The sequence below is a fragment of the Carettochelys insculpta genome, unplaced genomic scaffold (genome assembly GCF_033958435.1).
Source record: "Carettochelys insculpta isolate YL-2023 unplaced genomic scaffold, ASM3395843v1 scaffold_0036, whole genome shotgun sequence".
NCBI classification, from domain to species: domain Eukaryota; kingdom Metazoa; phylum Chordata; order Testudines; family Carettochelyidae; genus Carettochelys; species Carettochelys insculpta.
Window position 1 is genome coordinate 131,989 of NW_027439073.1, and position 27,519 is coordinate 159,507.

At 61.5% G+C, this 27,519-nt stretch overlaps 1 protein-coding gene across 1 annotated transcript; it reads right to left on the reverse strand.

Moving 5' to 3' along the window:
* Nucleotides 1–2,473: 2,473 nt before the first annotated feature.
* Nucleotides 2,474–27,519, reverse strand: FIS1 (fission, mitochondrial 1). The gene is made up of 5 exons (XM_074983142.1): nucleotides 27,388–27,519; nucleotides 7,799–7,931; nucleotides 3,569–3,645; nucleotides 3,183–3,288; nucleotides 2,474–3,018 (listed from the first exon to the last, which is right to left on the reverse strand). The coding sequence occupies exons 1-5, from the start codon at nucleotides 27,430–27,432 to the stop codon at nucleotides 2,921–2,923; spliced, it is 459 nt and encodes a 152-aa protein (XP_074839243.1). The 5' UTR covers nucleotides 27,433–27,519; the 3' UTR covers nucleotides 2,474–2,920.

The following is a 27,519-nucleotide window of genomic DNA, read 5'->3' on the forward strand; positions in this document are numbered from 1 at the left end:
TTCCACGATTCCCTTTGCTGCCTAACAAGCAGGGCGGCAGACCGCGGGGAGGAAGCTGGGTGCTTCGCTGTTAGAGACGGTCAGGTGCATTTTAGACCAGAAAGACTGAGACGACTACCTAGCTGGCCTCCTGCACCCAGTCAGCTGGGGACGGACTGGCTAAGGAGCCGGGCGGCCGAAAACGACCTGGGGGTCGCGGTGGGGGGGAGGCTGGAGAGGAGCCACCAGTGGGGCCTTGTAGCCGAGAAGGCGACCGGCGCATGGGGCTGTGTCCGGAGGAGCATTTCCAGCAGCGCTAGAGAAGTGGTTGGTCCCCTCTCCTCGGTGCTGGGGAGGCCCCGGCTGGAGGGTTGTGTCCGGTTCTGGGCCCCCCAGTGCGGAAGGGACGTGGGGGCGTTGGAGAGGGGCCGGCGGAGGGCAACCAAAATGCGCCGGGGGCTGGAGCAGGTGGCCGGCGAGGAGAGGCCGAGGGACTGGGGCGTGGTGAGTTGGCAGAAGAGAAGAGCGAGGGGGGTTTGCTGGCAGCCTTCACCTCCCTGCAGGGGCTCTGACGAGGCCGGGGGGAGGCTGTTCTCGGGGGTGCCGGGGGGCAGGACGAGGAGCGATGGGCTCACGTCGCGCTGGGGGAGGTGGGGGTCGGAGAGGAGGAAAAACTCTCCCCCCAGAAGGGCGGTGAGGCACTGGGACGGGTTCCCCAGAGCGGTGGGGGGATCTCCAGCCCTAGAGGTGGAGCTGGCCCAAGCCCTGGCTGGGCCGATGGAGTCGGGTCAGTCCTGCTTTAGGCAGGGGGCCGGACCCGACCACCTCCTGAGGTCCCGTCCCACCCTGGGAGTCCACGAACCAAAGAAAACCAAACCGGCCTGCACAATCGTGGGCGCTGGAGAACCACTAGAAGAAAACGCCAGAGGGAACCTCTGCTAGATGGCCGCCCCAGTGCTCAGCTTTCGGGGAACGCCGGGCGCTCCCCGCCTCTGCTCCTCTTCCCATTCGGGCGGCATTTCTGTTACCCATCTGCCCTTCGATCCACATCCTGCAGGGTTGACAATTCGAGGCAGGAGACCAGCAGCCCGCCCCGAGCCTCTCGCTCTCCGCGCGGGACCACCGCGGTTACGACAGGGTTAACGGCGGCAGCAGAAGGTTGTTACCTCAAGGGGACCCAGCGGAGCCCAACTCCGCTGAGTGTGCGGCAAAAGGCCGGCTGCAAACTAGGGAAGAGCTCATGCCCGGCTCCACCCCAGCATCAGCTGCAACAACTGACTCCGCTGGCCCACCTGGCACGCGCCCCTGGCCTCAGCTGTATGGCAGGCACGCGGTTTTACTGTCCTCGGCCGTACTCCAGAGTTCAAGAGGAGCCTGGTTATCACCGGATATGTTTACGGGGCAGCCTGGGAGGGGTTGGCAGGAACGCGCTTCTCCCCCACGGCCTCCTGCCCGCACGCCGAGGGGCACGGCCGGCTTTCAAGGGCAGCTGGAGGCTTCCCTGAGGCACTGCAGCCCACGGCCGTATCAGCCGGTGCTTCCCCCTCCAGCCGGCCCGATCGCACCTCCGCCCCGGGGAAGGCAAAGCCGAGACACCCTCCTCCCACACGTCATGAGAAGGGCCAGAGTAAAGGCCCAGCCATCCCAGGACCCTGTCTGCCAACAGCGGCCAATGCCCCAGAGGGAACGAACACAGGAGAGAATCAGCCAGGGTCCCATCTCCGCGCCTGCAAACCGAGGCCGGGACGTCACTGCTGGACCCGTCCTCCAGGAACGCCTCTAGGTCTTCACTGAGCCCCGTCCCAGCCCGGCTCTCCCCAACCTCCGCCGGCGAGGGGCTGAAGAACGTCCTGGGGGTCGTTTTCAACCCGCCGCCTGTTAATTTCACCGGCTCGCCCCTCAGTTCTTTCAGGCCCAAGTCAATCGCTTCGCCTCCCTCGTTTTCTCCACCGGCCAGGCCGGTTTTGCTGCCCCACCCACGCCGCCTTCTCCTCTCGTCTCAGTTGAGCCGGCCCCCCACCCTTTCCAGCTCTCGCCCTCCCGCCCCCTTTCCTAACCCCGCATCTTTTTCGTGGCCCTTTTCTCAACCTCTTCCAAGGTCGCGCGCGCGCCTTTGGGAACGAGGCGACCCCAGCTGCAGGCCGTATTCCAGCTGGGGGCGGCCCGGGGTTTTACAGCGAGGCAGTCAGACACGGGCCCTGGTTTTTTTTACGCGCTCCCCAGCGGCCGGTTTGCCTTTTTGACGGCTGCTGCACCCAGCCGGGGGGCGGAGAACGACCCACGGTGACTCCACGCTCTCTCGCTCGAGTGGCGACAGATCGCACCCTGCAGTGGGTATAGCTAAGGGGCTCCCCCTGATTTTCGCAGGGACAGTTGGGGTTCTCCCCCCACCAAAGGCGTGCGACTTGGCGGTTATCCCCCCCCCCCCGAGATTGCACGGCCCGGTTTCCTGCCCCATCGCTTCGCTGGGGAAACTCCGCCGAGGCTTGAGCGGTTCAGCATCTGTCGGCTCAAACGTTTATTTACATCACAGAGGCAGCGGCTGGTTAGAGCAGGGGAGTCAGAGCCTGCGGGGTGCCTGGGCCCCTGCCCGGGACGGGAGACCCCACCCTGGGGAAAGAGGCCCGGAAAACAGCTGACAGCAGCAGCTGCACAAGGCTGGGCTCCGACACCGGGCTGCGGAGGGACGCCGCCCGGGCACAGGGGGAGATGGGCCAGGGAGTTGGTAACCCCCCTGGAGGGGGCGAGTCAGAGTCAGTTTCACCTCTGGCATCTCCAGCGTAGGAGACGACCTTCATCCCGGTTCCTCGGCTGTCTTCCCTCACCCCCCCTCGGCGAATGCACAGACGGGGCCCGGGGCGCGGCGGGGCCCAGGCCAGCAGCTCGAAGGAAGGCGGCGCCCACGCTCCGGAAAGGGGGCGCCCCGGCTGGGCCCGAGGGGTTACGATTTGGCCTTGGAGACAGCCAATCCGATGAGGCCGGCCAGCCCGGCCACGCCCAGGGCCATGCCACCCACGATCGCCATCCCCAGCAGGCCGTCTGCGGAGAGAACACAGGGCTTAGAGTCGGGGGGGGGGGGGGGGGGGGAGGCTACCGGCTCAGTCCCGCCCACCCGGTGCTCCCCGAATGCCGGGGTACCAGGCAGCAGGACCCGCCCCCGCCCGAGGGGGAGCCCAGGACGGGCTGGGCTGGGCTGGGCTGACCTTTCTGCATGGCCTTCTCGATCAGCTTCTCCAGCTCCAGGGCCTGCGTGTTCTTCGGCTCCGTCTTCAGCAGCCCCCGGATGTACTTCAGCGCCTTCTCGTACTCCTGCGGGGAGGGGAAGGGAGCGGTCAGCCCCGCCTCGCCCCAGAGTCGCCGGCCGCCGTGCCCCACCCCGGGGCTTATCTCGCCTGGGAGTTTATGAACTGCCCCGGCGGAGGGGGGCCCAGCCCAGCAGGTGATAAGAGACAGGGCCGGCCCCCCCTGGGGACGGCGGGGCGAGCGAAACTGACGAGGCCGTGTCAGTTGCGCCAGCAAATGGGAGGTGGCTCCGGGTGGGCCCTGCCCCACAGCCCCACCCCCCGGGGGGAGCTGCGCCCAGGCTCACCTTCAGCCGGTAGTTGGCCACGGCCAGGTAAAAGACGTAATCCCGCTGCTCCTCCTTCGAGCCCTGGGGGACCAGATCTGCAGGGAGGACGGGGGTGTGGTTAGCCGAGGGGGGCAGCTGTGGGGTTGGGCCGTATTGACCTGGCTCTGGGGGAGGGGGAGTGGGGGACCCCTTGAGCCTTGGCTCACACACCTGTCTCCCTCCCTGGCTGGGTAGCAGGAACCCAGCCCCCTACCCTCCAGCCCCCGGCTATTCCAGCCCCAGACGGACGGACAGGCAGAGCCAAGCTGCTCCCCGCCCTGCGCTACCCCATGGGGCACCACCCCAGTGGCTGGGCTGTGCTGCTCAGTGGGCAGAGCAGGCAGGTAAGGGGGGATGGTGGGAGGGGAGGGCTGGGATGCCGAGGGGAGCCCCATCCCCAGGGGCCGGATCCTTGTGATGGAGTCGGAGGGGTGGGGGGGTGCACGTGTGAGACTCAGGCTGGGTGTGTGTAAAACAAGCAGAGCAACTCCCAGCGGCTAAGGATGACCCTGGGGCTATAACCTAGACTGGCAGGTAACACCTCTGCCCTGAGCACAGAGGAGGGAGGAGCTGAGCTGGTTTTGAATCAGAGGGGGCAGTTAGAAGCTGGAGGGGAGAGGGAGCTGGAAGGCAGCCAGCCTGAGGAGGGGGGAAGCTACACCCCAGAGGGGCTCCCCTCGCGCTCCTCTCCCCAGGACGGGTTGGGAGGACTGTCTCTGATTGCTGCACTGACTCTTCTGTGAGAAACTGGGCCTCTTGTCGCCTAATAAACTTCCTGTTCTACCTGCTGAGTGAGAGTCACTCCTGCCCGCGGACGGGGTGCAGTGCAGGGGGACCCCTGAACCCCATCACACTGGTGTCAGCAGTGGGATGCACTGCACCCACGGATGAGCTCCCAGCGGTGGCTGACTGAGCGCAGAAGGAAGGGGCCTCACAAGAGCCAGAGGTGGAACAGAGAGATTCCTGCAGCTGCTGCTGGTGAGTGGATACCCCGGGAGACAGTGGGGAGATGGATTATACCCGACTCCTGAAGGCAGAGCTAGCGGGGCTATGCAGAGAGAGGGGCCTGACCGCGGGGAAGGCGACCAAGGCCCAGCTGATTGCCCAGCTGGAACAGAGTGACCGATCCGGGGGGCAGAGCCTGTCCCGGCAGGAAGTGGCCAGTCACCCCCTGAAAGCGTTTCGGATTCTCCGACAGGAGCGGGGGCTCGACGCCGTCAGACACACACGGTGCCCACCAGCTCGCGCTCAGCTAGCGGTGGTCCATCGCGGGCGGAGTCCCCCACCGCAGAGCTGCGACAGCTGGAGCTCGAGGGGAGATTAAAGGAACTGGAAGCCCAGGAACGGCAGAGGGAACACGAGCGCCAGCTACAAGAGAGACAGCGGGAGGAAAGAGAGCGAGAGCGGGAGCGCGAGCGGGCCATGGCAGAGGCGAGACGCCAAGAGGTCTCAACTGCGTGTCCGGCCCAGTGTCAGGACCCAGAGGACACGGACGAGTTCCTTGCCGCCTCTGAGCGAGCCTGTGAGTTGCACGAGGCTTCCCCAGCCGAGTGGCTCCGGCACCTCACCCCCTTGCTGGGCCAGAAGGCCGCAGCGGTGCTCAGCCAGCTGGAGGGGCTGCAGCCTGGGGACTATGAACGGGTCTAACAGGCCCTGCTGCATAACTTCGGGCTGACTCCAGACATGTACAAGAAGAGGTTCCAGGAGGCGCAGAAGAGGCCAGAGGAAACCAATGTAGATGCGGCCTCCCGCCTAATGCAATACTAGCAGAAGTGGGCGATCGGGATGGGAGTCCAGTCCGTGAAGGACCTGGTTAAGCCGACTGTCCTGGAGCGATTCTACGAGAGCCTGACCAGAGGGTGTGGCTCGTGGACCGGACGCCCGGGGATTCACACAGCGCAGGGAAGCTGGCAGATGACTTCACAAACAGCCGGGCCAGGTTTGAAAGTGAGCCCCAGAAAGAGAGGGAGTCCCGGAGAGAGAGGGAGTCCCGGAGAGACCGGTTTCTGGCTGTACGACAGAGGGGACCACCTCTTGGGCGAGCCCAGGAAAGAGGGGCCAGCCAGAGCCTGGACAGAGCAGCCGGCCCGAGGGACGCAGCAAGACCCAGGCTGTTATCGCTGTGGGTGGAAGGGGCATAGAGCAGCCCGGTGCCCCAAGCTCCCAGACAGGTTGAGCAGGCCGGGGGGTCATGGAGTCAACTGGGTGGAGTCCCAGAAGCCAGAGGGGCTGGCGGCCAAGGCGGGTGGTGCCGATAGGGTGTCCTCGGATTGGGCCGAGTCCGCCCCACAGACCAGCTCCTCAGGGGGACCAAATGCTCAGAGGCCAGTTCACAGAGTGGGGGCGGCAATGCCTCTGCGGAGCAAGTGTCTCACACCCCTCGAGGTAGACAGGAGAAAGGTCACGGGGTTCTGGGACACAGGCGCTGACGTGACGCTGGCCCGACCCGGGGTGGTGGCACCGGGCTGCGTAATACCCAATTCCCACCTGACGATAACAGGAATTGATGGGACCCCTTTCAAGGTGCCCATGGCGAGGGTGCACCTGAAATGGGGGGATAAGGAAGGCCCCAAGGAAGTGGGCGTGCACAGCCATTTGCCGGCAGATGTACTGATGGGCGCTGACCTGGAGAACTGGCCAGGTGAACGCCCTCGTGCCCTGGTCCTGACCCGTAGCCAAAGAAAACGAGGGGTGCGCTCCCCAGATTCAGGGGTACAGGCCCAGCCAAAGTCACAGGAGCCACAGGGGCCAACCCTGAGAGAAAGGGGCCCCCCAAAAACCAGATCTCACAGGCTGGTGGTTCTGGAGCCAGGCAGGGATGGGGAAGTAGCATCCGCCCCTGCCCAGGCCAAAGAGTTCCAGGCAGAGCAGCAGAGAGACCCCTCCTTGCAGAAGCCGAGGGAACTGGCCAGTCTCAGCCCAGCTCCACAGCTGGGGGAGGGCTGCAGGGAGAGATTCCTGTGGGAAAAGGGATTCCTGTACCGGGAATGGGCTCCCAGACGCAAAGTGGAGCCATGGAAGGTCCAGAGGCAACTGGTGGTTCCCCAAAAGTACCGGCGCAGGCTGCTGTACCTAGCCCATGATGTCCCGCTCGCAGGACACCAGGGGATCCACCGCACCAGGAGAAGGTTGTTACAGAACTTTTGTTGGCCAGGGATCTTTGCAGCTGTCCGTCTGTATTGCCTGTCCTGCGATCCCTGCCAGAGGGTGGGGAAGAGCCGGGACAAGGGGAAAGCTGCCCTGAGGCCACTGCCCATCATAGAGGAGCCTTTCCAGAAAGTGGCTATAGACATAGTGGGCCCCTTCAGCAAGGCAACGCGTTCGGGGAAGAAATATATTTTGGTAGTGGTAGATTTTGCCACGCGATACCCAGAAGCAGTGGCCTTGACCTCTATCGACGCTGACACCGTGGCAGATGCACTGCTGTCCATTTTCAGCAGAGTGGGGTTCCCCAAGGAGGTCCTCACAGATCAGGGGTCCAACTTCATGTCGGCCCTACTGCAAAGCTTGTGGGACAAGTGTGGGGTCCGGCACACCTGGGCCACAGCCTACCACCCGCAGACCAATGGGCTGGTGGAGAGGTTCAATGGGACTCTGAAGCAGATGCTGAGAACCTTCATGAATCAGCACCCCCATGACTGGGACAAGTACTTACCCCACCTGCTGTTTGCATACAGGGAGGTGCCCCAGGAATCCACGGGGTTCTCCCCGTTTGAGCTGCTGCATAGATGTGATGCAGTAGGGGGTGGGGAATGCGTGGGTGAGACTCAGGCTGGGTGTGTGTAAAACAAGCAGAGCAGCTCCCAGCGGCTAAGGATGACCCTGGGGCTATAACCTAGGCTGGCAGGTAACACCTCTGCCCTGAGCACAGAGCAGGGAGGAGCCGAGCTGGGTGTGAATGGGAGGGGGCAGTTAGAAGCTGGAGGGGAGAGGGAGCTGGAAGGCAGCCAGCCGGGCAAGGGGGGAAGCTGCACCTCAGAGGGGCTCCCCTCGCGCTCCTCTCCCCAGGACGGGTTGGGAGGACTGTCTCTGATTGTTGCACTGACTCTTCCGTGAGAAACTGAGCCTCTGTCGCCTAATAAACTTCCTATTCTCCCTGCTGAGCGAGAGTCACTCCTGCCCGCGGCCGGGGTGCAGTGCATGGGGACCCCCGAACCTCATCACAATCCTGCACCCCCGTGAGCAGGGCTGGGGCTGGGCGGGACTCACCCTCCAGCAGCGCGGCGCCTCTCTTGATGTCCTCAGAGTACTTGCTGCGTACCAGGCACCAGGCGTACTCGAACTGCGTCCCCTTGGAGACGGAGCCCCCGCTCAGCTCCGCCTGGTACTTCTTCTCGAAGCGCTGCAGAAACAGGGTGGGCTCAGACTGCGCCTCTTGGGGGCCACCACACTAACTCCCAGCGCCGGGGAGAGAACCCAGGAGTCCTGGCTCCCGGCCCCTGCTCTAACCACCAGCCCCCACTGCCCTCCCAGCGCCAGGGAGAGAACCCAGGAGTCCTGGCTCCCGCCCCCTGCTCTAACCGCCAGCCCCCACTGCCCTCCCAGCGCCGGGGAGAGAACCCAGGAGTCCTGGCTCCCAGCCCCTGCTCTAACCGCCAGCCCCCACTGCCCTCCCAGCGCCAGGGAGAGAACCCAGGAGTCCTGGCTCCCGGCCCCTGCTCTAACCACCAGCCCCCACTGCCCTCCCAGCGCCGGGGAGAGAACCCAGGAGTCCTGGCTCCCACCTCCTGCTCTAACCACCAGCCCCCACTGCCCTCCCAGCGCCGGGGAGAGAACCCAGGAGTCCTGGCTCCCACCCCCTGCTCTAACCGCCAGCCCCCACTGCCCTCCCAGCGCCGGGGAGAGAACCCAGAAGTCCTGGCTCCCGGCCCCTGCTCTAACCACCAGCCCCCACTGCCCTCCCAGCGCCAGGGAGAGAACCCAGGAGTCCTGGCTCCCGGCCCCTGCTCTAACCACCAGCCCCCACTGCCCTCCCAGCGCCGGGGAGAGAACCCAGGAGTCCTGGCTCCCACCTCCTGCTCTAACCACCAGCCCCCACTGCCCTCCCAGCGCCGGGGAGAGAACCCAGGAGTCCTGGCTCCCACCCCCTGCTCTAACCGCCAGCCCCCACTGCCCTCCCAGCGCCGGGGAGAGAACCCAGAAGTCCTGGCTCCCGGCCCCTGCTCTAACCGCCAGCCCCCACTGCCCTCCCAGCGCCGGGGAGAGAACCCAGGAGTCCTGGCTCCCGGCCCCTGCTCTAACCGCCAGCCCCCACTGCCCTCCCAGCGCCGGGGAGAGAACCCAGGAGTCCTGGCTCCCGGCCCCTGCTCTAACCGCCAGCCCCCACTGCCCTCCCAGCGCCGGGGAGAGAACCCAGGAGTCCTGGCTCCCAGCCCCTGCTCTAACCTCCAGCCCCACTGCCCTCCCAGCACCAGGGAGAGAACCCAGGAGTCCTGGCTCCCGGCCCCTGCTCTAACCACCAGCCCCCACTGCCCTCCCAGCGCCGGGGAGAGAACCCAGGAGTCCTGGCTCCCGCCCCCTGCTCTACCCACCAGCCCCCACTGCCCTCGCAGTGCCGGGGAGAGAACCCAGGAGTCCTGGCTCCCACCCCCTGCTCTAACCGCCAGCCCCCACTGCCCTCCCAGCACCAGGGAGAGAACCCAGGAGTCCTGGCTCCCACCCCCTGCTCTAACCACCAGCCCCCACTGCCCTCCCAGCGCCAGGGAGAGAACCCAGGAGTCCTGGCTCCCGGCCCCTGCTCTAACCGCCAGCCCCCACTGCCCTCCCAGCGCCGGGGAGAGAACCCAGGAGTCCTGGCTCCCACCCCCTGCTCTAACCGCCAGCCCCCACTGCCCTCCCAGCGCCGGGGAGAGAACCCAGGAGTCCTGGCTCCCACCCCCTGCTCTAACCACCAGCCCCCACTGCCTCCACCTCTGACGCCGCAGGTGTTTGCCCACCAAAGCTGATGCTCTAAGAAATAGGTTAACCTCTCCGGTGCCCCAGCACTTGTTGTTTTGCCTCGGACGGCGCCCTGCCCAAGGGGTCAGAGCGGGGCACGACCTCGGTGAGCCTGCAGCACCACCCAGTTGCCAACGCCCCACCCAAAAGAACCCAGCATCATCCTGGGCTGCGCTCACAGGAGCGGAGGGGTCCAGGCAGGCGTGACAAGAAGGCGGATGGACGAGCCTCGCGGTTCAGGAAAGCGGCGGAGAAGTTGGAGAGGGGCCAGAGAAGCGACCGACGGGGGAAGAGGCGAAGACCGGAGCGTGTCTGGGAAAGACTCCATCGTCCCAGCCAGGGCTTGGGCCAGCTCCACCTCTAGGGCTGGAGATCCCCCCACCGCTCTGGGGAACCCGTCCCAGTGCCTCACCGCCCTCCTGGGGGGAGAGTTTTTCCTCATCTCCGACCCCCACCTCCCCCACCGCCACGTGAGCCCGTCGCTCCTCGTCCTGCCCCCCGGCACCCCTGAGAACAGCCTCCCCCCGGCCTCGTCAGAGCCCCTGCAGGGAGGTGAAGGCGGCCAGCAAACCCCCCTCGCTCTTCTCTTCTGCCAACTCACCACGCCCCAGTCCCTCGGCCTCTCCTCGCCGGCCCCCTGCTCCAGCCCCCGGCGCATTTTGGTTGCCCTCCGCCGGCCCCTCTCCAACGCACCCACGTCCCTTCTGCACTGGGGGGCCCAGAACCGGACACAACCCTCCAGCCGGGGCTTCCCCAGTGCTGAGTAGAGGGGACCAATCACTTCTCTAGCGCTGCTGGAAATGCTCCTCCGGACACAGCCCCATGCGCCGGTCGCCTTCTCGGCTACAAGGCCCCACTGGGGGCTCCTCTCCGGCCTGTCACCCACCGCGACCCCCAGGTCCTTCTCTGCTGTCCTGGGGGACCCAGAACCGGACACAATCCTTATCTCCACCCTAGATTTCCCACCCCCACCGCTGGGCAAGCGGCAACGGCCTTCGACTGGAACAAGGGAGGTTCATGCTGGACACGAGAACAAACCTCGTCCCAGTCCAGAGGGTTATAAATGATAAATTACCCCCGGAGGTTGTGTAACCTCTCCTTGGGGATTCCCAAGAGACAGATATGGGTCAGAAAAGATCCAGATGGTGGCTGGAGCCGCCATGAGCTTGGAGGGCTGGCGCAGGTGACCTCCCGAGCTCTCTTCCAGCGGCATCCGCCCCGTGAAGGACGCTGGAAAATGATAAACCTAAAAGTCCCTGGTCTTACGTGATGTGCACACACAAAAGCATTAAGCCTCACGCATGTGCGTTGGACTCATGCCCAGCCGGATTGCAAACCGGGGTGAATCAGTCAACGGGCGTGTTTCTCAAAGAAAGGCACGTGGGTTTGATTCACGGACCAGCCCGAGAGTCGGGCGTCAGCTAACCGAGGGCTGTAGTCACCTATGAGCCAACGCAGGACGACGGGGACAGGTGGTCATCCAAGAAGGCGTACGAGGCACGTCGCGTTTCTGGCATTTCCTCCTTCGGTAGCATTGCGGGAGGACAATGAGCTAGATTGATTGAACAAAGCTGGCGGAGATCGATGGGAGAGACGCAGCCACAAAGAAAATGCCGTTGGCTCAGCCATGCAGATAAAGGCGCGGGGGGGCGGCGAAATCTCATAATGCCGAAAACAAATATTTGCTCTTGACTTTAAAATTACCTTCTCCATCCATCAGGCACACAAAACCCAGTCACTATAGCACTTAGCGATAAGAAAGTCGCTGAATAACACCTACGTTTTCCTCGGGCCCATCGTTAGCCGACTGGTCAAGTCTTCCGGAGATCAGGCAAACCGGAGTTATTTTCGGAATGAAAAAACAAGGGGGCGGGGGGGGGGTCCGAGGTCCAGGAGAGGAAACGGGTAGGCAACTGGGACCTCTGCGGCACAACACAGACTCTTACAGGAGGTGATCAAATCCAGCCCCCTGCCCCAAGCAGGGCCAACCCATCTCCATCGTCCCAGCCAGGGCTTGGGCCAGCTCCACCTCTAGGGCTGGAGATCCCCCCACCGCTCTGGGGAACCCGTCCCAGTGCTCGACCGCCCTCATACCTGAACAGTTGCACCAGGAAGAGGCAACATCTTTGTAATTTTACGGACCTTAATATGGGATCCCGGTCACTGGAGGTTTCTCAGAACAGGGGGTCAGCAACCTTTGCAAGGCGGGGGACCGAAATGGGACCTTTTGTCCTCTGTGTACGGTCCGAGCACTGGCGATACTTTTTAGAGCCACGAACGGCTCCGTTAACAAATAAATTAAGATGCGGAACTTTCCTGCCGAGGTGGTGGTTGGTAGCATCTGCTGGTCTTTCGTTAATACACAGGCAGCCCAGCTTGGACCAAGCTCCTGGCTGCGTGGGGGAAGAAGGGCAGGGCTGAGGTCCCACCTCACGTGCCAATAAAAAAATTAAAAAAAATATCCTGGCTCTTGGCCCCTGTGCTGGGGATGGCTGACTCCTGGGCTAGCACAAGAGCTCACGCCGTGTGTTCATCTCCGAAAGCTTGTGAGCGATACCACTGTGAACCATCGGTACGAACACTACGGAAGGAATTACAGACACTTGTTGATGGCAGGTTGTAGTGCCTGCCTGGACGGTGGGGGATGCCACCGCTACCTCCCGCCTCCTACGTAAATAATGGGATCACACAATGGAAGACGTCCTGGCACGCAAGTCCTGGGGAGGGAGACGGGACACCCGACGCAAAGTCAGAGCTTCAGGAGAGGAGCGCCTGACCAAGCTCTTGAGAGACTGATTCCATCGCCAAGGGAGAGGTGGCCTTAAATCCATCACCTCGCTGCCCAGAAGGGACGGCTGGATCATCCCGGCTGACAGGCAACGTAGCAGGCCCTTGAGCTGCGCTGGAAACGTGGAGCCCGATCACTGGCACGTCTTCCCCAAAGCTGGGCTCTGATTTGAAGACTCCAAGAGATGAGGGAATCTATTGCTTCCCTTGGTGCTCCCTTCCAGGGGGTAGATCCCCCTCCCTCCCCCACAACACGCACCCTGCCAAGAAAACAGCCCGACAAAGTGGCCTGCTGAACTCAGGCCTTTTGAAGGCCACGGGGGGGTGGTTTTGTGGATGTTGGCAGGGGGCCTGTGAACGTCTAGATCAGGGATTGGCAGCCAAAATAGCAAGAAGAGACATTTTTTCCCAATTCGGTTAAAAAAGAAAAAAAAAATCTCAACTGTTCAAGAGCCGCAATGCGCGTGACTAAGAGCCGGTCCTTCATAAGTAACGCCAAACCCTCCCTTTTGTAACCCCGGTTGTAAGAAGAGTGCACGCACCGATTTGTAAACACAATACGTATTCTCTGCAGGATGGCCGCAAAATTTTTACGTATTCTATTTCCTCACAGTTTATCTGTCTCCCAGATGTTTGCCCCTGAACCACCCCTCTCTCTGGAGGATGCCTGGGGGAGTTACCCTATCGTTTGCTGTTTAGAGAGGAACTGTTCATTTCAGGGCTTTTAGCTGTTCACCATTTATCAAAAATAATCCGAGGGGGGTTTTTACTTCATAATTGTACCAGTCGGCAGCCCCACAAGCGTGGAAAGAGCCTCATGCAGCTCTGGAGCCTCAGCTAATCTAGGTAATCTCATGGGCCTGAGCTCTCTAGGATAGGGCTGTCCACCACCAGCCAGCGGACCCTTTTCATCTGGACCCCGACGTGGGCAGCAGCGCCGTCTGGAAAGCCGGCTGCAGGGCGCCGGGTCAGTGACCCGTAGCTCTGAGCCACATGTGGCTCTCACAGGAGCCATTTGTGGCTCAGGACGTCACCTCTGCTGACTCCTCCTCCAGCTCCCTGCCCCAATCAGGCAGCTGGGGGGGGGGGTGAAGCCTGCCTTGGCGGTGGACTATAGCTACTGCTGGGGGCTCCCGCCTGGTGCATAGGATGCGGGTTACCAGCCCCTCACCACTGCCAAGGGGGGACCCCAAGAGCTGCACACAGCTGCCCGGGACCGGCCCTGCTCCAGGTACCAAAAGCCACAGCTGGTCCCACTCCACGCAACAGAAGCGGCTTCCTCCAAGAGGTAGGAACGCCCAGGGCCTGGCTCCCATCCCAGCACCGCCACGGCATCCCCCTGCAGGGCAGGAACCACCCTGGGCAGCTTGCTGCAGCCGACAAAAGCCGCATCCCCGACCCGCCAGCTGCAGCGTCTCCGGTCCTGCAGCATGCGGCCAGGCAGCGCTGGGTGGCAGTTCTCCCTCGTGCCGGCTCCGCTGCAAGGCCCAGACCAGAGGAAGCCCGGGACTCAGCAAGAGATTTGCGCCTCGGAAGCTGAGCAAAGCCTACAATGGAAACCGCGTTTCCCTAGAGCGCAGATCTGGTGTCTGAGAGTGGCTGGGCCCCGCCTCTGTTGATCAAACACCAGTTCAGAAGCAGGGGTGTGTCCCAGGAACGTGACAGACGCACGAGGCCCGGGCAGATCCGCAGGAGAAAGGCGCACACGTGATCGTGAAGCGGCCTTCCAGATATGGCTGGGGCGCTTACCTTGAAGTCCAAGTGGGGGGAATCTCCCCACCCCTCAGTTAGCCTCCGGGGAGCTGAAGGCTGTCAGGGTCACTTGGTTGACTTAGTGAGGACAGGCCGAACGATCTGGGTGTATTCAATTTGTGGAAAAGAAGAGCGAGGGGGGATTTGATGGCAGCCTTCACCTCCCTGCAGGGGCTCTGACGAGGCCGGGGAGGGGCTGTTCTCGGGGGTGCCGGGGGGCAGGACGAGGAGCGATGGGCTCACGTCACGGTGGGGGTCGGAGATGAGGAAAAACTCTCCCCCCAGGAGGGCACTGAGGCACTGGGACGGGTTCCCCAGAGCGGTGGGGGGGATCTCCAGCCCTAGAGGTGGAGCTGGCCCAAGCCCTGGCTGGGCCGATGGAGTCGGGTCGGTCCTGCGTTGGGCAGGGGGCTCGACCCGACGACCGCCTGAGGTCCCGTCCTGCCCTGGGATTCAACAATAATCGACAGCGTCTGATTCTGGGCACCAATCGTTCAAGGGAAGGGGCAGGGTAACCTGGCAAAACACAGGCTGAGAGGCCGTCTTGCTGCTTTCAAAGACTCCCAGGGCAGGACAGGACCTCAGGAGGTCGGCGGGTCCACCCCCCTGCCCAAAGTAGGACCGACCCACCTCCATCGGCCCAGCCAGGACTTGGTCAAGCCGGGACTTAACAAACCACTAGGGATGGACATCCCACAACCTCGCCAGGTGCCGCGGGACCAGATCCATGGGAGAAGCGGGACCTCGGGGAGAAAAAGGGCTACGGACGGTGAAGGACGACAACTTCTCCAGGAACAAGTAAGGGATGAGCCAGGAACACAGGAGCAGCTTCCAAGGGACCGGAAGAGAGGAGGCGGGGGGGGGGGGGGTGACAGATTTGCCAGGCCCCTGGGCAAGGTGAGGCGGCACAACCGGGAACACACCATGCCCCGACCCCCAGCCAGCCGGAGCACAGTGCAAGGTGATTTAAAGGGGCCCTGGGGCATCCGCCCTTCTCCCACCCCAGTCAGCAGGCCTGGGGAGGCCCGGGACATGGGGGTGGGAACACGGAACAAGCTCAGCTGGAGACGGAGCCAGATGCTTTCGTAGCCGGCAGCAAATGCAGAGCCCTGGAGCACATCAGAAGAGCCATCCAGGCCAGCCCCCCGTGGGCCACCGCCGGATGCCCCAGAGGGACCCCTCTCCTGACGTCCAGTTCCAACCTCCGACAGACAGAAGCCAGGGACACCATTCCTACCCGACCTGGCAAAGGACCTTGGATGGACCTGCACCTCTGTGAATCTCTCTGGCGCTTTTTCGAAACCTATTCGAGTCCTGGTCTCCAGAGCCTCCTCCGGCGAGGAGTTCCCCAGGTTAACGGCGCGCCGCGTGAAGGAAAAGCCTGCTCCCCGTTAATTTCACTAGCTCTTATTTTCTGGGAACGAGTCAACCCACTTTTCCTCCTTCCACCCCGGCCCTGATTTTCTAGCCCTCTGTCCCCTTCATTGAATCACAGAGCTGGGAGGGACCTCAGGAGGTCATTGAGTCCGGCCCCCTGCTTCAAGCTGGATCAACCCCCACTAAGTCATCCCAGCCAGGACCTTGTCCAGCCGGGACTTAAACACCTCCAGGGATGGAGAATCCACCACCTCTCTAGGCAACACATTCCAGTGCTTCACCTCCCGCCTGGGGAAGTAGCTTTTCCTAATATCCAACCTGCACCTCTCCCTCTTCAACTTCAGCCCATTGCTCCTTGTTCTGCCATCTGACACCACCGAGAACAGCCTCTCGCCAGCCTCTTTAGAGCTCCCCTTCAGGAAGTTGAAGGCTGCTATTAAATCACCCCTCAGTCTTCTCTTCTGTAAACTAAACAAGCCCAAATCCCTCAGCCTCCCCTCATCGGTCACGTGCTCCAGCCCCTGAATCATTTTTGTTGCCCTCCGCTGAACCTGCTCCAGCAAATCCACGTCCTTTTATACTGGGGGGGCCCAGAACTGGACACAATATTCCAGCTGGGGCCTCCCCAGTGCCGAATAGAGGGGAACAACCACTTCTCTCCATCTGCCCAAAATGCTCCTCCTAATGCCCCCCAATACGCCGTTAGCCCTCTTGGCTACAAGGGCCCACTGTTTACTCACATCCAGCCTTTCATCCACCAGCACCCCTAGGTCCCTTTCCATCGTACCGCTGCTGAGCCAGTCGGTCCCCTCTTTTCTAAGCCGACATCCCCCCCCCCCCATCTCCCTTCATCCGCTCCCGTCCCGGACCCTGAATCATTTTTGCTGCCCTTTCCTGAGGTTTTGCCAGCACCACGCTCGCCTTTCGGAGGCGAGAGGAAAACCCAGCTGCACGCCGTACTCCTGCTGGGGGCATGCCACGGATTTATCCCCAGGCAGCCAGACCGGCTCTGGCTTGCACCCGATCCCCTTTTTTTAAACGGCTCCTGGCACCCTGTGGCACGTTCCACATTGCCTCCCGGTGGCCAGAGCCGAACACCGCACGCAGGAGGTCCGCTCCGGGTGTAAATCCATCAGCTTGCGACCGCCACCTGCTCCTGGCGAGGGCCGCGGGGGCCCCCAACTGGTCTCCTGCGGCCCCCCACGCAGAACACCAACGCGGCAAAGGGAAGACGCCGCATTTCAGAGGCGCGGGGGCCCCAGTCGCGTGCCGCTTCGCCCAGAGCAGAGCTCTCCGAAAGCCGAGCAGGAGACAGCCACAGGTGAGCAGATCCTGCCCCCACAGCAGTGTGGCGACGGGGGAGGATTTGGTTCTGTGAGACCCCCACTGTCCTGCAGTAACCCGGGCGGGCGCCTCAGTTTCCCCAGGCCCAGTCGTGAGGGGCGTTTCGGGCTGACGAGGTCTCGCACGGAGACAGTGGGGCTCCAGGCTTTTCGGTAACCAGGGCCCCTTTCTTCCCCGGGAGACGGGACAAAGGCGGGCGGATGGGGGCCTGGTGGGTTGGAACGGGAAGGGGGCTGGGGAGAGGGGTGGTCTGGCTGGGGGCTTCTGGACTAACAAGTCAGTTCTACGCCACGTCCCTGTCGCCCGCTTACCTTCCGTTCTCCCCGCCGACCCAGAGTCGCACCCGACCACCTGGGAATCCCCCTCCGGGCCAAAGCGTGAGCAAAACCAGCCCCCCGTTTCTCGTGCGAGTTTCCTTAGCTCCTCGAGCGCTCGTTAGCCCTTTCGCAGGGGTGGATACGGCTCAGCGCTCAAGCCGGGCTGGGAAAACTAAGGAGCCAAGCGGGGAGTTGTCCAGTTCCTGGAGTCAAGTCGTCCCTCAACTCATGTTCCTCCTTGTTTTCTCCCCCCGGCCGGGGTGGAATCAATTTAGTTCCCCACAGCAAGTCGCGTGTGTGGACCTGCGCCACCAAGAGAGAGATGCAGCTTCTTCTGGAAGAACAAGTCGTCCTGGGGCAACTCACAGACTAACAAGAGTCAGTTATGGACAAGATTTCTTGTTATTCTCAAAGCTGGACGCTAACACGGCTGCCCCCCGCGCACAGCTGACAAGGAACAAGGGCCTCAGGAGGGAAGCTAAAGGGGGTTGCGCTCCTGGAGCGTCTCACGTTCAGGCCGGTTGTCCGATCCCACCATCTTTTGGGGCTCTCCTCTGACTGGTCTCCAACCCATCAACCTCCTCTGGAGCCGTCGGCCCACGAGCGGATGTAGGAACCCCAGACTCCCGGGGCTGGACAGGGCCTCAGGCGGTCATCGACTCCAGACCAGGACCAACCCCAGCTCCATCGTCCCAGCCAGGGCTTGGGCCAGCTCTACCTCTAGGGCTGGAGATCCCACCACCGCTCTGGGGAACCCACCCCAGTGCCTCACCGCCCTCCTGGGGGGGGGGGGGGGGGTTTCCTCCTCTCCGACCCCCACCTCCCCCACCGCGACGTGAGCCCATCGCTCCTCGTCCTGCCCCCCGGCACCCCCCAAGAACAGCCTCCCCCCGGCCTCGTCAGAGCCCCTGCAGGGAGGTGAAGGCTGCCAGCAAACCCCCCTCGCTCTTCTCTTCTGCCAACTCACCACGCCCCAGTCCCTCGGCCTCTCCTCGCCGGCCACCTGCTCCAGCCCCCGGCGCATTTTGGTTGCCCTCCGCTGGCCCCTCTCCAACGCCCCCACGTCCCTTCTGCACTGGGGGGCCCAGAACCGGACACACCCCTCCAGCCGGGGCCTCCCCCGTGCCGAGCACAGGGGAACAATCCCATCTCTAGATCACGAGCTCCGCCGCCAGGCCAAATACAAGGGTGCCTACCCAAGACTCCTAGGACCACGCTGAACCTTTCAGGTCACCGGGACGTGCTGGGAACTCGTCTCCAGCTCATTAACCCAAGTTTTCTTCAGAACAAATGCTCCCCAGTGCAGATCTTCCCCCCTTGCACATAGGGACGAAAATCTTTCTTTCCTCCGTGCCCCCTCCTCTAGGTCTCCATCCCCTCGGTCTCTGAAGTCGGGCCCCCAGGCATTTATAACCACAACGAGACAGAGGATCAGGCTCAGCCCAGGCCCATAACGAGAAGGCAAAGTCGGCCCCTTGGGGAAAAGGGTTACCCAGCACCGCCCACGCTGGGGGTTGGGTCGGCACGGCCGCTCTCGAGGGTGCGTTTTTCCACGGCCAAGAAGAGCCGCGCTGCCGGCAGACCAAGCTCACACCAAGGCCCCCAGGGAGCAGGAAAATTCCTGGTTTTGGCCACCAAACGTTCTACAAATTCGAGCGGCGCGGGCGAGACTGGACACGCCGTTCCCCCGCTCGGCTCTGTGTGGACAAGGCCCCAGCTGCAGGCTCCGGCCCAGCTCCGGGACGCCCCCCATTTGCTTTTCCTTAGTCACCTTCTCCACCCCCGTCCCGACTTCCAAGCCCTCTGTCCCATCCCCGCTTCGTCTCTTCTTTTCTCAGATCAGAGGTCCCCTTCTTTCACCTCTCTTCCTCCGGCCCCTGTTCCAAAGCCCCTCGCCACTTTCGACGGCCTTTTCTGAACCGTTCCCAACGCCAACGTATCCTTTCGGAGAGGAGGTGACCCCAGCCGGACGCAGGACACAAGACGGGGGCACCGGGTGGATTTACACACAGGCCAGAAGAGATCCGCTGCCTCTCTCTTTACCCGCTTTTTTAATGCTTCTCAGCGTTCGGGTGGCTTTTCCGACGGCTGCTGCACACGGAGGGGGTGTTTTCAGAGAGCCATCCCCACCGACCGCTCTCTCTCGAGTGGGGAGAGCTCGTGGGATCCTTGCAGGTCCATTACAATTTGCACGCTTACTTCCGCGTTCCTGCCTGCGGAGCCGGGGGCCCTCGAGCGGCTGCCCCAGATCCGGCCACCCAGACGTAATATGGCGATGCCCCTAAAATAACCTGGGGACGGGCGCTGGCTGGAAGCTGGAGAGATTCAGGTGCCGCCCAGCAGAACACCCGCCCTGTTTCTCTCCTTGGTGGGGCACATCCCCGCACCTTTGGTGCGCAGTATTAAAATTTATTCCACCCATGCGCGGGAAGAAAATTAAGGGGGAACCCTGACTGGTCCAATTCGGCTTCTCCAGTGCCGTGCTGCCCTGCAGAAACTGAGCCAAGGCCCACGAGAAAGCGCATCACGCGGGGCGGGGGCAGCAGCTTGCAGAGCCGTGAAGACTCCCGGAGATCGGGAGGGATCCCGGATGACTGGAAGAAGGCCGACGTAGCGCCCAGCTTTAGAAAAAAGAAAGGAGGGCACACCAGGAAACTATAGACCGGTCAGCCGTACTTCAACCCCTGGGAAAATAACGGAGGGGGATCCTCGAGGGATCCATTTGGAGCACTCGGAAGAGGGGAAAGTGATGAGGAACAGTCAACGTGGACTCAGTCCTGCCTGAGCAATCTGATTAGCTTCTGTGACGAGGTAACAGGCTCTACGGACACGGGGAAGTCAGGGGGTAGAAAGCTGGCTCAAGGGTTCGACCCAATGGGTGGTGGTCAATGCCTCAATGTCTGGATGGCGGTCGGTTCCAAGCGGAGCGCCCCAAGGCTCGGTTCTGGGGCTGGAGTTGCTCAACATCTTTATTAATGACCCGGGTGAGGGGCTGGGTTGCACCCTCAGCAAGTTTGCGGATGACGCAAAACTAGGGGCAGATGTAGATAGGTTGGAGGGTAGAGAGAGAATCCAGAGGGACCTGGGTAAATTGGAGGACGGGGCCAAAAGAAATCTGATGCGGTTCAATAAGGAGAAGTGCAGAGTCCTGCACCTGGGGCGGAAGAATCCCAGGTATTGTCACAGGCTGGGGAGCGACTGGCTCAGCAGCAGTACGACGGAAAGGGACCTAGGGGTGCTGGTGGATGAAAGGCTGGATGTGAGTAAACAGTGGGCCCTTGTAACCAAGAGGGCTAATGGCGTATTGGGGGGCATTAGGAGGAGCATTTTGGGCAGATCTAGAGAAGCGGTTGTTCCCCTCTATTCGGCACTGGGGAGCCCACAGCTGGAATATTGTGTCCAGTTTTGGGCCCCCCCAGTATAAACGGACGTGGATTTGCTGGAGCAGGTTTAGCGAAGGGCAACAAAAATGATTCAGGGGCTGGAGCACATGGCCAATGAGGGGAGGCTGAGGGATTTGGGCTTGTGTAGTTTACAGAAGAGAAGACTGAGGGGTGATTTAATAGCAGCCTTCAACTTCCTGAAGGGGAGCTCTAAAGAGGCTGGCGAGAGGCTGTTCTCGGTGGTTTCAGACGGCAGAACAAGGAGCAATGGGCTGAAGTTGAAGAGGGAGAGGTGCAGGTTGGATATTAGGAAAAACTCCTTCCCCAGGCGGGTGGTGAAGCACTGGAATGTGTTGCCTAGAGAGGTGGTGGATCCTCCATCCCTGGAGGTGTTTAAGTCCCGGCTGGACAAGGCCCTGGCTGGGATGACTTAGTGGGGGTTGATGAGGACACACGTCCCGTATCACGTGCCCCTTTGCAGGCAGCTCCCGAACTCTGCCAGATCCCCTCCTCTCGACGCCTTCTGGAGCGATCCGAGCCTCGGTGGCTTGCGGTAGGAACAATGGGCCCTTTGCTTCTCTCGGCTGCGCCCAGGGACTCCAGAGTGCACAGCGAACAGCTTCGGTCCCGTTTAAAGGGGCAGAGAGAGAGAGAGAGAGAGTGTGGGAACTCTATGGTAAAAATCACAGAAGTAGAAGGGACCTCGAGAGGACCAAACATGATCTCTGGACCATCCCTGATCGGTGTCCATCCAGCCTGCTCTTAAATACCTCCAGTGATGGGGACCTCGCGACCTCCCCTGGCAATTTATTCCAGCGTTTAACCCTCCTGACAGTTAGGGAGTTTTTCCTCATGGCCAACCTCAACCTCCCTCGCTGCAGCTTAAGCCCATTGCTTTGACCTGTCCTCAGAGGCCCAGGAGAACAACTTTTCTCCCTCCTCCTTGTGACCCTCCGAGGTACCTGAAAACCCCCATCACGTCCCCTCTTGGCCTTCTCTTTTGTACCCTAAACAAGCCCAGCTCTTTCCGCTGCCCCTCAGAGCTCATGTTCTCCAGATCTTCCACCCTCCTTGTCGCCCCTCTCCAATTTCTTCCCATCTTTCTGGAGACACGGGGCCCGGAACTGGGCAGGATAATCCAACCGAGGCCTCATCAGCGGCGAGCGGAAGCACGACTTCTCGTACCTGGCTCCTCTGAACGCAACCCAGAACCACGCTTCCTTTTTTGGGGCAACAGCACCACACTCAACTGGAGGTCCGCTCCGGCCCCTCGATCCCTCCCTGCCGCGCTCCTTCCTCGACAGCCGCCGGCCCGTTGCCAACTTCGTCCACATATCTATTCTGGAGATGCCATCACTGGGCCTCACCAGGTTATTCCCAGAATCGCGGGCGCATTCTCATGTTCCTCAACCAACATCACATGTGCCAACAACGCCCAGACGCTTTGTATATGGGACAGACGTCAAACTCTCTCAGACAAAGAATTAACGGGCATAAGACAGACATAAATACGCTCCTGACCCACAAACCTCTCAGCCAGCACTCTGCTGGAGTGGGCCGTTCTGCTAACGACCGGAAAGTTTGCCTATTTCTGAAGGCGAATTTTCACAGCCGTTTGGAAGGAGAGGCTGCCGAACTCTCTTTTATATTCAAATTCGACACAGTTTGAACCGGGCTGGGAGTTTTCTAGGTCACTATGAGGGTTCTTTTGCACGCTCGGCTTTATCTAATTCTTGACTCTCCCCCCACCCCGCGACACTTCTGCCCGTCTGCTCTCTGATTTGCTCACCTCGATCGTTTTTTTTTCTGGTATGTCCACCTTGATTACGATTTGTGGTTCTCGGTGCCGTCAATATCGAGTCCGTTCTGGTACGGCTCTGGGCTGAGGAAGTGGGTCTGCCCCACGAAAGCTCGTCACCTAAATCGATTATTTTGTTCGTTTTTAAAGTGCTCCTGGACGGCTTTTTTGCTTTGACAGTAAACAGACTAGCAGAGCTTTCTGTGTTACTTCCCAGAGTGCGTCAGACACTCCTTCCTAAGGGGATCACTTTGCGTTCGTCCTCCTGCCTGCTCACCTCCGACCGTTTCGGATTCTCAGCTCGTCCCCCGAAGCAACTGCAACCCGCCGCCGCTTGGTGTCATTGGCGAATTTACCAAGCGTCCTCTATGCGCCCGTATCTACGAAGACATCAAACGGAACCGGCCCCAAAAACGGATCCCGGCGGGTTCTGCCCTTCTGGCACGACTGTGAAGCTGTAATACCGACGCTCTGAGAACGGTTATCCAGCCAGTTACGCACCTGCCAGAGAAGAGCTCCGGCTGCGTTGCATTTCTCTGATGCGATGGTGTTCAGGGGTCCCCAAGCTCTGCCCCCCGGCCGCAGGCAGGAGTGACTCTCACTCAGCAGGACAACAGCGGGTTTATTAAACACAGCGCCGTACAGAGGAGTCAGTGCAGCCGGCAGAGACAGCCGGTCCCATCCATGCTGGGGAGAGGAGGCCCCAGGGGCCCCCTGAGCCAGAGCCCTGCCCCCTCATTTGTCTCTCTCTCTCTCCCCCCCAGGCCAGACTCACTGCTTCCAACTCCCAGCTGCAATTCAAACCCCACAAGCTCCACCTCCCCCTTTGTCTGCAGGAGCCCCCCACATATCCCCCACTCCATCACCGACCCCTTATCAAAAACGGAGCTGGAGGAGCCCGTGCACATTAAATATCTGTAAGAGAGAGTCTTCCGTTCGCACTCACCACAAATCACCGTACAGCAGGCACGCAAAAGTATGCAAGTACCACCCAGAGACGTCGCGGAGGGAAACCGTCGCGGACCCGCTAACGGTCAGCGGCTCAGTGAATTCAAACAAAGCCAAGAGAAACCCACCCCCCCCGTGGCGGTATGAGAGAACATCACTGCAGCCAGCTGAAAAACCTGACAGCAAAATTTGTTTGCACAAAATAAAATTCCCAAATAGGCCACGAGGTTTTCTAAGAACCACTGCTCCAAAGGGGAGTCCGGTTAGAGCCCCCCAGCCATCTGGGGAGGGCTTCCCCGCGGAAGGGGAAGGGACCCTGCGGGGAGGGGAACTGGACGATACTTAAGGGCGCCTGACGTGGCTCTTTCGCAGGATCAAAGCAGAACACGGCATTACCTGCTGGCTTTGATTCTGTCGAGAGCGCACGAAGGGTCACGTCCGGCTGCCAGACGAGAGACCCCCCCCGGTGCACGCGCCCCGGCGTATTATGAGCGAGGCAGCCCCCAGGGGGTGTGTGAGAGACTCAGGCTGGATGCGTGCGACAGGCAGAGCAACTCCCAGCGGCTAAGGACCCCCTGGGGCTGTAACCTAAGCAGCAGGTTACACCTCTGGCCTGAACACAGAGCTGGGATGTTGACTGTAATCCTCATTCCGATTACTGATTTCAAGAGAAATTGCTGAGCTACAATTCATCTGCAAATTCGACGCCCTCAGCTCAGGTTTAAACAAAGACTGCGAATGGCCGGCTAAAAACAAAAGCACCTTCCCCTCCCTTGGCGTTCACCCCTCCAGATCAACTGCTGGTAGTAAGCCTCACCCTTGCTGACTGAGCTAACCCTGTTATCCCCACCCTTGCTCTGGCTTATTTATACCTGGCCCTGCAGGATTTCCACGACCAGCATCTGATGAAGTGAGTCTGTGCTCAGGAAAGCTCACGCTCAAAACTTTTCTGTTAGTCTCTACGGTGCCACAGGACCCTTCGTTGCTGTTACACATCCAGACTAACACAGCCACCCCTCTGATACTTGATTACCGGGATGGGAATTTTTAGGTCATTATAGCAGCTCATTTGTGTACTTGGCTTAATCTAATTCTTGACACCCCCCGCCCCGCCCCTCTGCTCTCTGATTTGCTCACCTCGATATTTGTCTGATATCGTAAGCAAGGTTGACAATTTTGGTTCTTAGTAACAGAGAGGAAGCCGTGCTAGTTTATACGCTATCAAAACAAAAAGCAGTCAAGTAGTAGGCGTCCTTCAGTCTGCATAGACTATGGATCGCGCCCTTTAAAGTTTCGGGAGTTTTGGAGATGGGTAACCAGTGGTGTTCCCCAAAGGTCAGACCTAGGACCGATCCTATTCGGCTTATTCAGAAGTGATCTGGAGAAAGGGGTAAGCGGCGATTGCAGACGGTACGAAACTGTTAAGCCCCAAGCAGGCGGCGAAGAACTCCCCAAGCCTCTTGCGAAACTGAGCGCTCGGTCAACAGGACGGCCAATGAAACGTAACGCAGCTACACGTAAAGGAACGACCTGAGCGTGGGACTGCCAAACCCGGGGTTGCGAGTTCAATCCTTGACGAGGCCGTTTAGGAACTGGGGCAAACAGATGTCAGAGATGGTGCCTGGTCCTGCCAAGAGGGCAGGGGGCTGGACTAGGTTTCACTGGCCGTCCTGTTGACCGAGCGCTCAGTTTGGTGAGAGCCTTAGGGAGTTCTTCGCAGCCTGCTTTGGGCTTAACGGTTTCTTACCGTCTGCAATCGCCGTTTACCCCTTTCTCCAGATCACTTCTGGATAAGGTACCTTCCAGTTCTAGGAGATGTGCATAGATAGATATAATTGGAGATACACATCGGAAAAAATAACCCCAACTATACCTGTATACCGGTATAATACACCGGGGGCTAATTTAGCTACAACTCATCAGGAGAGAGATCTTGCAGGCATCGTGGGAAGTTCTCTGAAACCATCCACATCAAAAAAGCAAACAGGACATTAGGAATCATTAAAAAAAAAATGGGACAGAAAACATCTTCCTGCCCTCGTATAAAACCCTGGGACGTCCACAACTTGAGTACGGCGTACCGAGGTGGTCGCCTCACCTCAAAGAAAGATGTCTGGCGTTAGAAAAGGGCAAGGAACACGATTAGGGGTTCGGAAGGGGTCTCATCGAAGGAGAGAGGAGAGAGAATCAAAGAGGCGGCTACGGTAGAGGGTTATAAAATGACGAGCGGCGAGGGGAAAGCGAACAGGGAAAAAACGATCGACAGAGGCCACCAAACGAAATTAACGGGCAGAAGGATTCAGAGGTAGAAGTTCTCCACCCAGCACGCCGCCAACCTGCGGGACTCCTCGCCGGAGGGGGCTCACGAAGGCTGGGACCAGACCAGGCTTTAAAGAAAGGAGCTGGATGAATTCACGGAGGTTCGGTCCGTTAAGGGCCGTTAGCCAGGCTGGTCCCCGGCCTCCGTCAGAAGCTGGAGACGGCTGGCACGAGGGAGATTGCGACCTGTTCGGTTCGCTCCCCCTGGGACCTTCGGCCTCACCCAGCCTGGCTGGTCTAACGCTCCGCGCCAGCAGCCTTCTGGTTCTCATCGCTGGCGGAGCCAGAGACCCCGGGGCAGGAAACCGGCCTGACTACAACCATGGCTACCGCTCACCCCCAAGGCTTGGGATCCTAACCACAGAGGCGGTAAGTCCTTTGTGCTGTCCCCAGCCCCGCACCAGCTCAGCCTGCCCACAACGAGCGCCTCAGGCAGGCCCCTGAAATAGCTTAACACGGCACAACCTGGGGGGCGGGATCCCCAGCCGAGCTGCCCCCGCAGGCCCCCACGCTCGGGAGACACCCGGCTCGCAGCGGGGATAGTGGGGAGGAGGGGAGCTTCACCCCACCCCTGCAGTCTAGCAGCCCGGAAGCCAGGGAAAGCCAGGGAGGTGTGCGGCTGCTCCGTCAGCGTGGTGAGAATTTGGGGGAGGGGTCTAAAAGGGGATGGGGCTCAGGGGGGCTGGGCTGGACAGGGTGGAGGAGGGAGAGGACCCCAGGGTGGAGGGGATTGGGGCCTGGGCCAATGGCTCAGAGGACTCCGGTGGGGGTGGGAGGGGCAAACTGCGGGACGGGGATCAGGGTGCAAGGGCCTGGAGATGCTGGGGGGTGGCGGGGTTGTGGTGGAGGAGAGGCTGTGGGGAGGGGGTTACCCGGGCTTGTGGGGGGAGATTTCTGGGGGCATGGCTGGGGTGGGGGCTCTGGGTAGGGGGGAGATTTCTGGGGGCATGGCTGGGGTGGGGGAGGAGCTCTCAGTAAAGGGGGTGCCCAGACTCGGGGGGGGGGATTTCTGGGGGCAGGGCTGGGGTGAGGGAGGAGCTCTCAGTAAAGGGGGTGCCCAGACTCGGGGGGGGGGATTTCTGGGGGCAGGGCTGGGGTGGGGGAGGAGCTCTCAGTAAAGGGGGTGCCCAGACTCGGGGGGGGGGGATTTCTGGGGGCAGGGCTGGGGTGGGGGAGGGGCTCTCGGTAAGGGGGTGCCCAGACTTGGGGGGGGATTTCTGGGGGCAGGGCTGGGGTGGGGGAGGGGCTCTGGGTAGGGGGGATTTCTGGGGGCAGGGCTGGGGTGGGGGAGGGGCTCTGGGTAGGGGGGTAGAATTCTAGGGCCAGGGGTCTCTGGGGCAGCACCTGGAGGGGTGCCGGGGAGGCAGGGCCAGGACTCAGGGAAACCCCCCCCCCCAGGTCTCCAAGGCCTGAGATGGGGGGAGGGGGCACTGGGGGACTCCCAGGGGGCGGGGCCCGAGCTGGGGTTGCCATGGGGATGAGAAGCTGGAGGGGGCGGGGCCCCGGGCGCGAGGGGGGCGCTGGGGGGGTGTCTCCAAGGGCGGGGCGGGGCTGAGGGTTGGAAAGACCCAAGGAGGGGCGGGGTCTAAGCGGCCGAGGGGATCTGAGGGGGCGGGGCCTGGGCTCAGTGATTCGAAGGGGGCGGGGCCCGGGCGGAAGGGGGGATTCGGAGGGCGGGGCCTGGACTCGGTGGATTCGAAGGGGGCGGGGCCCGGGCGGCCTGGCGATTCGAAGGGGGCGGGGCCCGGGCGGCCTGGCGATTCGAAGGGGGCGGGGCCCGGGCGGTCGGGGGATTCGAAGGGGGCGGGGGGATTCGAAGGGGGCGGGGCTGCTCACCATCAGGTCCTCAACCGCCACCACTTCGCTGAGCACCGACTCCATCGCGCAACAGCCACGGCCCCTCCCCCGGCACTGACCCGCCGCGCACCCCGGAAGCGGAAACGCGCCGCTCTTCTCCGCCCCGCCCCG

Bases quoted from the DNA above. Each gene is read 5' to 3' on its own strand.
- FIS1 (XM_074983142.1), bottom strand. From the start codon at position 27,432: ATGGAGTCGGTGCTCAGCGAAGTGGTGGCGGTTGAGGACCTGATG. The intron at 3,646-7,798 runs GTGAGTCCCGCC...TCCTCCCTGCAG, and splicing joins AGGCGCCGCGCTGCTGGAGG to ATCTGGTCCCCCAGGGCTCG. The intron at 3,019-3,182 runs GTCAGCCCAGCC...TTCTCTCCGCAG, and splicing joins CGAGAAGGCCATGCAGAAAG to ACGGCCTGCTGGGGATGGCG.